Source organism: Oryzias latipes, chromosome 9 (assembly GCF_053564925.1).
Source record: "Oryzias latipes strain Hd-rR chromosome 9, Olatipes_Hd-rR_3.1".
In the NCBI taxonomy this organism is placed as follows: Eukaryota; Metazoa; Chordata; class Actinopteri; order Beloniformes; family Adrianichthyidae; genus Oryzias; species Oryzias latipes.
The window spans coordinates 26,529,419-26,541,457 of NC_136245.1; the positions used below are offsets into that span (position 1 = coordinate 26,529,419).

At 39.2% G+C, this 12,039-nt stretch overlaps 1 protein-coding gene across 1 annotated transcript in view; it reads left to right on the top strand.

Moving 5' to 3' along the window:
- Window positions 1–1,257: 1,257 nt before the first annotated feature.
- ipo11 (importin 11) overlaps window positions 1,258–12,039 on the top strand; it is a 136,034-nt gene continuing 125,252 nt past the window's right edge. The window contains exons 1-2 of the mRNA XM_023958341.2: window positions 1,258–1,425; window positions 5,428–5,577. Of these exons, the coding sequence (XP_023814109.1) occupies window positions 5,440–5,577 (138 nt within the window). The 5' untranslated portion in view covers window positions 1,258–1,425; window positions 5,428–5,439. The remainder of the gene's footprint in view (window positions 1,426–5,427; window positions 5,578–12,039) is intronic.

A 12,039-nucleotide genomic window follows, 5' to 3' on the forward strand; every position in this document is an offset into this window, starting at 1 on the left:
AGGTGGTATCAAGCAGTCTCACGACCCCACCCCCCCCTTTCTAGCAGTGTTTGGTCCCTTCCTTAAGCAGAGGAGGGGCACGGTTTGAGCAACAGTACTACAAATTTAGGTTTGTTAGCTTAAAAGAGCAGTGGATATGAATTTATTAAATAAATTAAAGTTTGCTACTTTACAATATTGCATAAATAAAGGATTTATTCATTCACCCTTATGTACAGTTTTCATTTTAGTGTGATTTTTTCCCCAGACTTTATTGACAAAAACATACAACAACATAGTGAATGTCTAAGGGGATCTGAATGTGTACACATTGGAAAAAAGAACATAAACAACATTTTATAAATGAATATATATATATATATATATATATATATATATATATATATATATATATATATATATATATATATATATATATATATATATATATATATATATATATATATATATATATATATATATATATATCTCCCAGTAGGACAAACATAAATTCAATAACATTTGAAGTTTAATAAATTTTTGATTTAAAAAAATCAAATTAGTTAGAATTGCCTTTTGTTTTTTAAGTTGTTTTATAATGTTACTGTACTGATTGAATTCATTCAAAAATGCTGTAATTTAGGTTTGGAGTTACACCATTTGGCTTTATGAATATGGAATTTTGGTAATAATAAAAACAACTGTGTAACAAAGATTATTTTAGCAGGATTTAGCTTCATTCATCCCTTTTTTTGGATGTCCCCCTCCAGCTTTATTGAACATATTATTAAAGTACAAAACACAACATCAACGAATCAAACAGATCATCAGCAGCAACAGTCATTGCCATCATTCCAAACTTATTCAACCACATCAAGTAATAGACATAGCAGAAATATATCAAAAATAGAATTTGCTGCTAAGAAAATAAAGGATCTGAAAATATATAAAAGAGAATACAAAAATAAATAATGTTTACAATACAAAGTTTTCTTAGAGGAAGGGATTACATATCAAACAAAAAAGCACAAATTGTTCCATTGTTACTTGCTTTGGGTGTGTTAGTTTTTTTTAATGTATTCATAAAACTGAAGCATCTTCATCTTAAATACAGTAAACTTGGGAGTTTTTTTTTAATTATTCTGCACTTGTGTATGTCAATTTTAGATTGGAGAAGTAACAAATTAATACTATACTCTACTTTTTTATCATCAGAATTGAAATATGTGAGGATTTGTTTGATATTTATAACAATGTTACAATTAAAGCTTCACTCATCCCTGGCGCAGTCCGTCACAAGCGCTTACGTCATCATTGTGCGTTTTCTGTGTTGCCCGCGCCATTCCCACCAGCGTGTGTTTCAGTCTCCCATTACTTTACCTTTGGCAGAGCTTCAGCAGCCACTGTCCCGGGCTCATATTCTTTTTCTATCTGCATTTTGTTTTGGTGAGTTCTGATTTGTGCAGTTTTCCAATATTTCTTTATGTGTCCGCAGAGGTAATTTCATATCAGTGACGTAGATGGCCTTTGGTTAGGGATTGAAGAAGTTTAGCTTGAAGGCTGGCTAAAGTTAGCCGCGATGTTTATGATATTATTTTGTCTGGAACAAGGTTTTCCTCCTTATAATAATACATGCACAGTTAACAATATGCACAGACAGCGATACAAACAGAACATAAATAAGTTGAAGTTAAAATAAAAACATGTCGCTGTGATTTAGAGCAGTTGAAAATTGATGCCCCAGTGTGACGTCTGACGTGAGCTTGTTTTGACTTCACATAATGTTATTAAAAAAGTCCTCCTTAAACTGAAGGCTGGACGTTAAAAACAAACAAAAAAGATATTGATTTGTTTTTTTTACAGAGGCAGGCGTGTTCGAAACGAGAGCTGCAGCTGTCAGGATTCAGATTGTCTGCATTACAAAATGACAAACTTGACAAAAATGTGGTTTTTGCTCCCAAAACCCTCTGATGTTAGCATTTCCCTGTCATGGGCTGAAATAGGAAAATCAATTGGGCTGCTGGGTAAAAAAATCAGAAACTGGATGGAGATGCCATTTCACCGCCACTTTCTGAGCTTAAAGGTTACCGTTCATTGTTATGTTAAAAAGTAGTTTAATTATTTACAACATGCTGTTGTAATCTTAGTTGTTTCTACTCAGGTTTTCTTTGTCATAAATAAACTTAAAGAAAAGTTTAATAATAATTTGTATGTTCTTATAGTTTAAAATGGATTGTAAGAGCACAATAGTTTGAATGGCCTCCCAAATACTGATTTATTCATGAAAATTGAGAGGTAAAACAGTTTAACTTTATTCTAAAACTGCTAAAACTCTGTTTCTTCTATGGATTCTTCTCATTTTCATAGCAACTAAGAACTCACAAAACTAACAGATATACTCATTCATAAATACACACAATGTAGTAAGCTAATGTGGTTCCCTCCTAAATGGTTTTTATGAACTCACCATTTTCCAGATTAGTTTAGAAATTAAAATTTAGGCTGATAAAAGTCTTCTTACACCAAATCAAAGTCTGTTTTAGTGTTAAAGCAACAGCAGACCAGTAATCCATCTCCTCCTGTCTTTTTCCTCATCCTTATGTTTGCCTTTTCTGATTAAAACTCGGCACCTATTTCAGTTTATCAGCACTCTGGAGCATGTTTTGAATGGTCAAGATTAGGGAAATACCAGGTCCAGTTACCAATGCAAAATCACATCAATATTTTGAGTACTTCATAGTAACTGAGACGGTTTCTGTTGTAGAAACACAACATGAATATCTCATGAATTTGAGCAAAAAACGCTTCTTAACATCTGTCAGTAGAAGCTGATTTTTGTTTCATCTGAGAGGATTTCTTTCAGTGGTAAAACATTTTCATCTTCCTTATGTGGATTTTAACTTTCTTCTGTCAAAGTCCCTCTTTTAGTACAATGATATCTTTCAGATTAAGAGATGTGCAGAATAACTTGCAACATTTTTGATGCTGAAATAGAAACTCAAATCACGCTTCTCTCTCCACCATTCTTGACAGCTTGTATGAGGTTTTTAAAACCTAGATGGGGAAAAAAAATCTAATGTGAAATAAATATTCCTCTAAATGCTGTTTATACTGACCGCTTTATGAAAAAAAAAAAAAAAGTGAAAAATCTCTAAAATCGAATCTCCTGATATTCAGTGTTGTGATTTGCGTAACTGAGCAAATGCAGGACAATTGTTTGAATGACATAAAAAATGTAGAAACCAAAGTGAGTCTGAACTCTGAAAATATATTGTTGGAGGGGCTGTTAAGTTAACTAATAAGAACCATTTCTTCTTAAAATAAAAAGGATGTGGGATGTAGTGATAACCGAGTATCACATAACACAGTTGTGGTTTTTTTTCTGATTCACTTATGTCACTTTGAGTTCTTTCGGGTTTAACACCAATGAATCGATGGAGGTCTGTCATTTGTGTCTTCAGTGTTCACATTTAGTAAAGGTAGTAGACAAATGTAGACTTGAAATATATTTTCTATTGCTTAAACTCGACATATTCTGTGCCAGTGATGCCTCACAGAGAGGCAATATTTTGCCATAGGGTTGTTTTCCAGCTCCTGCTGTAGAGAAAACACATTGAAGCATCTTCTGTGGTGAATATATTCCCTCTAGTTTGATGTATGGGGGCTTTGTTGTTGATAAAAGGATAAAAAAAACTGTAGACTTTATATTTATGAACTGATTTCAAAGGCAGAGTAGAATGACAGCGTTTTTAGGACCCCATGATCTGTTGAGTACCAACAATAAAAGTGATGTTGAAGACATTTTTTATTTGTTTGTCTTTGTAGAAATGTAATGCCTTTCATTGGTTAATTGTAGGTATTCATCAAGTTAGTGCTAAGCTTTTATATAAAGTATGGTAAAGACAGAGAGAGCAGGTTTTAGTAAAGCAGATTATCTATTCCGTTTTGAAGAATGTCTTCTACGTAAGGCATAAACGTAATCAATAAATAAAATTTATGTTTGTATTCTATTGTTTAAAATTAGGAACATTGTAACATTGACTTACCAGTTGTCTTTAAACCCTGTGTATATATTTTTAAAGAAAAAAAATGCTTTTTTTTGTTTGTTTGCCTGTAATCTGAAATGTAATGATTTTTTATTGAATAAAGTTTCTATGTTGTTCAGCTTTCATCCCTAGTTTTGTAAAACGGTCTAATGACAGCAAACTGGTTTTGGATACATATGATGTTAATTTAGTGTTAATGTTTTGATCCAAATGAAAGATTTGGTTTTCTTTTTTTCCTTAAAATATTGAGTGAAAACCCACAGAATCATGACAGGATTATGCAATCAAAAATAAAATAGAACTATGGGCGTTATCTTTGACATGCAGGGGGGCAATTTGGTGACATAATCCGATGTACTCTCTTTGTAGAATGACCGTCCACCACAGCTATCGGGGAACGACTTTTCTTTATTGATCCAGGGAGGATTAGAAGGTGATTGATGTTAAAGAAATGATCCACAAGCGTCCTGGCTCAGACAGGTGGCTGTGTCATGGTGGAAGGACCTCTCTCTTCTAGACAGCTTTAACCCTTGTGCTATCTTAGATGACCCCACCCTTGCATTGACGTGTTCTCCCTACCATGACAAAGGTGGAAAGATTTCATGGAATCCATGGACACCAGTGAAGATCACAAATCATTGAAGAAAATAGGTTCAGACCACTGTCTAGTGGGTCTAGATGACCCCACTCCCAATGTTAAAGTGCCTAGGATAGCACAAGGGTTAAAACTAGTCTGCATTTTGTGGTGCTGAAATGCTTATTTTTGGTCTCTAGATGGCAGTGTTGCTTAATATTGTTGCCATAAGCACAGAGGCTTTAGCAGCAACATTTCCTATGAGTATTAATCTATACTTATATTCATATGCGTAGAAAAAGAAACCCAAATCATTTCCCCCCCTGGAGATGAGCAATTATGATCAGAGTTTTACTTTGACACTGGCGTCATCTCTGTAAGTGAAACACTTTTGGTGGATGTGGCCTCAGATTCGTCAGTTTTGTCCTTTGAGATTGAAAAGCACCTTTGAGTGAAGTTGGGATGTGTGAATATCTGGGACGAGGAGCAGCTCTTTGCAAGGCAAAGATTACTTCAGGTGTTTCTATAAGATGTGCTTCCTTTACCCACAACACGGATTCTTTCGTACTGTGTCAAACTGTGATTTCATCTCTGCCTGATCTGTAATACAAAGTCGTGGAAATGATGCACTCAGTTATTTTTCTCCCTCGTATGTTTGTAGATTTACTTCTTCAGGGTCCTCTTGATGTTCTCTCTGCTGTACTTTTTCCATACGCCAGAACTCTTCTGGGTTTGTTTTTGAACAAGAACTTTTCTTGATTGGAAAAATGATATTCTGTTTTTCTTTTTTTCTTTCTCGTCTCCGACCCACTGTGCATGTCACTGTAGATATATCCTGCCATGGATATAGACAGTGCCAGTTCAGTGGTGCTGCAGGCCTTAACCCAGGCTACCAGTCAGGACACAGCTGTGCTGAAGCCCGCAGAGGAGCAGCTTCGGCAGTGGGAGACTCAGTCGGGCTTCTACTCGGTCCTTCTGGTAAGGCGGGTAACGACAGAAACATCAATCATAGTCAAAACCTACGGGGGGAGGGGGTATAATCCCCTGAATGCAGACTTTGATGAATGAGGTTTTTGGAAATAAAGTTAAATTCTAACTTTTTTAAAGACCCACTTCCACTTCAAAAAATTGTTTTATGTTTTTAACGTGTTCTTGTGGGATTTTCCTGATTATGGAGGAGAGGTGTAAAGAAAATTAAGCTTAATATTGCTTGACTGAGTATTCCTTGATTCAAATCGTTTTGTATGGGGGCAGATGAGAAAATGTTGGAATAAAAGTTGTAGTGTGACATGGGAGGGGCTTGATAGCTCAAATATTACTCGCCACCAGTAATGTTTGATTTGGGTTTGGAGGGCCTATAAACTTGTGGAAGAGCATGTAAACAGATGGATGATGGGAAATGGGGGCAGGGTTGCTCTGTGCCAACAGTGCTGCTGTTAGCACAGAGCAATTTCTAATGAGCTACTGCCGCTCTGCAGAAACTATATTCTATATTTAATTTTGGCTAAAAACGGCAGAATTATAATTAAGAGACTACTAGGAAGGCTTTGAAAAAGAGATAAAATGGATCAAAAGATTATCAGAGTGAGACTTTAATGACAAATTTGTTGTAAAAGAGCAAATTATGTAGATAAAGAGACAGGTCCCAGGTCTTTTATTAGTTTATCTATTGTTTTTTTGTCATACAATAATTAATCATGAAAGCTACACTTGTTTCAAATGTTAAAAAAATATGTTGGTTAGTCATCCTATCTTATTTCATAAAAGCCAGTTTGCAGAATTGTTCTGAATATTTTCCATTAAAAGAATAAAATGTTGGACAGCAAACCTCAAAACTCATTCATTTCACGTTTTAGCATGAATACCTGTTTACTGACCTCACTTAAAATCCTACTGCAATCATTTTTTGATCTATTGTAGTAGCATTCTTGGTGATCTTTTAATTATGATTATGCCGTTTTTAGCCAAAATAAAAAATCGTTTGTCGTTTTCTGGAGCATAGTTTCTGCAGAGCGGCTGTAGTTCATCAGAAACGCACTTCTGAGATGTTGGCAGGACTGTTAGCAGGGAGTATGCGTGCACTAATTTCCCATGATCCCTTTGTTTACACTCTCCCACCATCTTACAGCCACTCGCAACCTCAAGCCAACATTGGTGCAACAAAAAATGGCGAGCAATATTGCTTTCCCTATCCAGCTGTACAGTTTTGAGCCAGCTCCACAAAGAAGTTAATGGATGGATTTGTTGGTGGACACATCGGAACGCATGCCAGTTGGGAGCTTGTGGCTTGCTGATTGTAATATATGTCCTCCACTATCAGAAAAGTGCCACAAGAACATGTTAAAAAAAACACAGAAAAACACAATTTTCATTGGAGAGGGTTTTTAAATAAAATACATTTCTGACTCAGCTCTGCAATTTATGTAAAGAAGTCCAAAGACATTTAGTAGGTGAAAAAAAATGTTTGTTAGTGGTACTTGGAGTGAAAAATCACATACAGTAATGCTCATAATCTTGCTTGAGTGAACGTACATATTAATGGCACATTTCCAAGCATTCAGTTCTTGGAGAGGAGATCAGTAGCTGCTGCATCGTATCATTTGTCTGGCTAATTGCTTAATCTTTGAACAGGAACAGCTGTTTGAAAAGCGGACGTGTGTTTTCAGGCAGATGTGTTTCTGTGTCGGGGCATGAATGTACAGAAATTTCAACTTTGTGCGTATAAAAGTAAAGACATCAAATGTAAGAATGTGTTAGGAAAGCACAAAAAAGTATTCGTCCATATAAATACATACACAAGCTTTGCAGAAGGAGTTTTTTTTTGTTTAGCTACTTATCATTTCTTCACATTTTTCCACCCTTTTTAATACAAAAGAATGATCACACACACACTAACCCCTGCCTTTAGTGTAATTTCATACATTTACTGTGTTTAGGATTGCCTTTGAGAGCGGCAATGGAAAAGAAAATGTGTTGTGGATCTGCACCATCAAAATGGTAATTTGGGAGCAGTGTTTTTTGTTTTTTTTTCAAAGTAGGACTTGCTCCACACTACTATCTGCTCAATAATTTACAGAAACCAGAGGCAAAACGATCTTCTCCTTTCTATATAGCTGAGTGAGTCAAAGAGACTATTAAAGCCAGGAGGAGGAGGAGGAGGAGGAGGAGGTCTACACACAATACGCTGTTCTGATTTGGCTGGTGTTTCCTATTTATTCATCCGTCCAGTCATTTCTACAGTCACTCCACCAAACGCGTCATCTGTATGGATGATTCAAGCAAAGATTGGTCACCTATATAGACCACAGGGAAAATATGCTAGAAAAACTTGGAGTGAACTCGATGATACTATGCTCCAATTATTCAAATGGAATCAAAGCTAAATTTTTAAATGTTTTTCTTGGTTTGATATTTTGTAGCACCTTGAACGTTGGTTCTTTTGAATTCAAATAAAACTGAGTTTATATCATCTTTGACATCATAATCAACGGTAATGTCGCCGACATTCTCATGTGTTCACTCGAGTAATTTGCTTGTGCTGCATGTACAAAAACTAGCTAAAAAACAAAGAAACACAAGAGGTTATTTGTCAAAGTTCTCCTAGCAGGCACTTACCAGTGCATCTTTGTGGTGTGTATAGTTAGTACATCACATTATAGTCCAGACTCTTCAAAATATACTTTTAACACTGTCGTACTGCCTGCCTGCGTCTTGTTTTCTTGTTGTTTTCAGATGTTTCAGGCTTGTCAACATGCTGGGAACATAAACGTCACTGTGACTTAAGTGAGGAGTCTCATACTTGTTAACAACACTACAGTTTCTGGACCATATGCTCGGCATGCCTCTAGTGCACGCCGCGCAGCTGCCTCTCCAGAGGATTTCTGGTTGAGGAGAAAGCGTCTTTGAAGAACTTCTTGGCTTTGTGCTTGTGTGAGAAAAAGTCACTGCAGGCCACAGGGAGCCGAAGTTCACGTCCAGTTTTTCCAGGCAACCTTCAAACATGTCAAGCTTCTTCACTTTTTGTTTGACTATGTTTGAAGATTTTTTTTCTCCTCAACATTTTGCTCTGTACCTGTTTTTCTGCAGCGATTTGGGATTTTACGATACTTTTTGCCTTAGTCACAACTGCCCTTACCGGTGGATACGGGCTGACTGTGGGCAAATAATGGTCAAACCTGTACAGCAAACGCAGGTGGCCCACAGATAATATCAAGGATATAGATCACTCCATGAGCCCATAAAGGGCTTATACCCACAACATTTTTTTAGCTTTTAAATGTATTATAATATCAGTTACTCATGAACAGAAACCCCAAAGCGGTATTTTGATCCATTTAACGCATTTCTGAGTATTCCTCTAAAAACCTGCACTCTGAGCATTAGCCCCTTTCCAACCCACAAAAACGAGCGGGTCTTCCCGAGCTGACATTGAGAACAGCCCCTTCCAAGAAAAGTCTGCGCTGCTGGCACCGCCCCCAGGCTAACACACACACACACACACACACACAACTACTTTCTCAGCAGAGATAGTTCTTCTTCTTTCTCTTTCGGCTTTTCCCATCAGGGGTCGCCACAGCGAATCATCCTTTTCCACCTCACTCTATCATGAACATCTTCTACTCTAACGTTAGCCAACTTCATGTCCTCTGTTAAGACATCCATATATCTCCTCTTTGGCCGTCCTCTTGCCCTCCGGCCAGGCAGCTCCATCTCCAACATCCTTCTACCAATATATCCACTATCCCTCCTCTGAACATGTCCAAACCATCTCAGTCTGGCTTCTCTGACTTTGTCGCTAACACAGGCAACATGAGCCGTCCCTCTGATGTACTCGTTCCTTATCCTGTCTAACCTGGTCACTCCTAAGGAGAACCTCAACATCTTCATCTCCGCTACCTCCATCTCAGCCTCTTGTCTCTGTCTCACTGCTACCGTCTCTAACCCATAGAGCAGAGCTGGTCTCACCACTGTCTTGTACACCTTTCCTTTGAGTCTTGCTGACACTCTTCTGTCACACAACACTCCTGACACTTTCCTCCAACCGCTCCAACCTGCCTGCACTCGCCTCTTCACCTCTTTTCCACACTCCCCATCACACTGAACTGTTGACCCCAAGTACTTAAACTCCTGCACCTTCTTCACCTCAGCTCCCTGTAACCTAACGCTTCTACCTTGATCCCTCTCGTTCAGACACATGTATTCTGTCTTACTACGACTGACCTTCATGCCTCTTCTTTCCAGAGCAAACCTCCACCTCTCTAGCTGTTCCTCCACCTGCTCTCTACTCTCACTGCAAATTACAATGTCATCCGCAAACATCATTGTCCAGGGAGATTCCTGTCTTACCTCGTCTGTCAGCCTGTCCATCAGCATAGCAAACAAAAAGGGACTCAAAGCTGATCCTTGGTGTAGTCCCACCTCCACCTTGAACTCCTCTGTCTGACCTACAGCACATCTCACCACCGTCATACTTCTCTCATACATGTCCTGAACTACTCTGACATACTTCTCTGCCACTCCAGACGACCTCATACAGTACCACAGCTCCTCCCTCGGCACCCTGTCATACGCCTTCTCTAAATCTACGAACACACAATGCAGCTCCTTCTGACCATCTCTGTACTTTTCCATCAACATTCTCAAAGCAAAAATGGCATCAGTGGTGCTCTTACGGGGCATGAAACCATACTGCTGCTCACAGATCTCCACCTTCTTCCTAAGCCTGGCTTCCACTACTCTTTCCCACAGCTTCATTGTGTGGCTCATCAACTTTATTCCTCTATAGTTGCTGCAGTTCTGCGTGTCACCCTTGTTCTTAAAGATCGGAACCAGGACGCTTCTCCTCCATTCCTCAGGCATCTTCTCACTCTCTAAAATCCTATTGAACAACCTTGTTAGAAATTCCACTGCTGTCTCTCCTAAGCACTTCCATACCTCCACAGGTAGGTCATCAGGACCAACAGCCTTTCCGCTCTTCATCCTTTTCAGAGCCTTCCTAACCTCATCCTTTCCAATCTCTGCTACTTCCTGCTCCACAACAACCACATCTTCCTCCCTTCTTTCCCTGTCATTTTCCTCGTTCATCAGCTCCTCAAAATACTCCTTCCATCTTTTCTGTACACTCTCTTGGGTTGTTAGCACCTTTCCATCTCTGTCCTTAATCACCCTTATCTGTTGCACGTCCTTCCCATCTCTGTCTCTCTGTCTGGCTAGCCTGTACAAGTCCTTCTCTCCTTCTTTTGTGTCTAACCTGTCATATAGCTCATCGTAAGCTTTCTGTTTGGCCTTTGCCACCTCTCTCTTCACTCTACGCTGTGCTTCCTTGTACTCCTGTCTACCTTCCTCAGTCCTTTCTACATCCCACTTCCTTTTAGCCAACCTCTTCCTCTGGACGCAGTCCTGTACTTCCTCATTCCACCACCAAGTCTCTTTACCGTCTTTCCTCTTTCCAGATGACACACCTAGCACCTTCCTACCTGTTTCCCTGATAATCTCTGCTGTAGTTTCCCAGTCCTCTGGAAGCTCATCCTGACCACCCAGGACCTGCCTCAACTTCTGCCTAAATTCCTCACAAGTTTCTTCATTCTGTAGCTTCCACCACTTGGTCTTCTTTTCTGTTTTCCCTCTCTTCTTCTTCCTGACCTCCAGAGTCATTTTACACACCACCATGCGGTGCTGTCTGGCTACACTCTCTCCTACCACCACTTTGCAGTCATTAACCTCTCTCAAATGACCTCGTCTACATAGGATGTAGTCCACCTGAGTACTCCTACCTCCACTTCTGTATGTCACTCTATGTTCCTCTCTCTTCTGGAAGTAAGTGTTGACTACAGCCATTTCCATCCTCTTCGCAAAGTCCACCACCATCTGTCCCTCCAGATTCCTTTCCTTCACACCAAACCTGCCCATCACCTCCTCATCACCTCTGTTGCCCTCACCAACATGCCCATTAAAGTCTGCTCCAATAACAACTCTCTCTCCTCTGGGAAAACTCTCTATGACCTCATCCAACTCACTCCAGAATCTCTCCTTCACTTCTAACTCACAGCCAACCTGTGGCGCATACCCACTGACTACATTCACCATCACCCCTTCAATTTCTAACTTTAGGCTCATCATCCTGTCTGAGACTCTTTTCACCTCTAGAACACTGTTTACAAACTCCCCCTTCAGAATCACTCCTACCCCGTTTCTCTTCCTATCAACACCATGATAGAACAGTTTGTATCCTCCTCCAATACTACGTGCCTTGCTGCCCTTCCACCTTGTCTCCTGCACACACAGTACATCTACCTTCCTTCTCTCCATCATGTCTGCCAGCTCTCTGCCTTTCCCTGTCATTGTGCCAACGTTAAGAGTCCCTATTCTCAAACCTATGTTCCTGCCTTTTCCCTTCTCTCTCTGGCCACGGACCCTTCTGCCTCCCCTCTTTCTTCGACC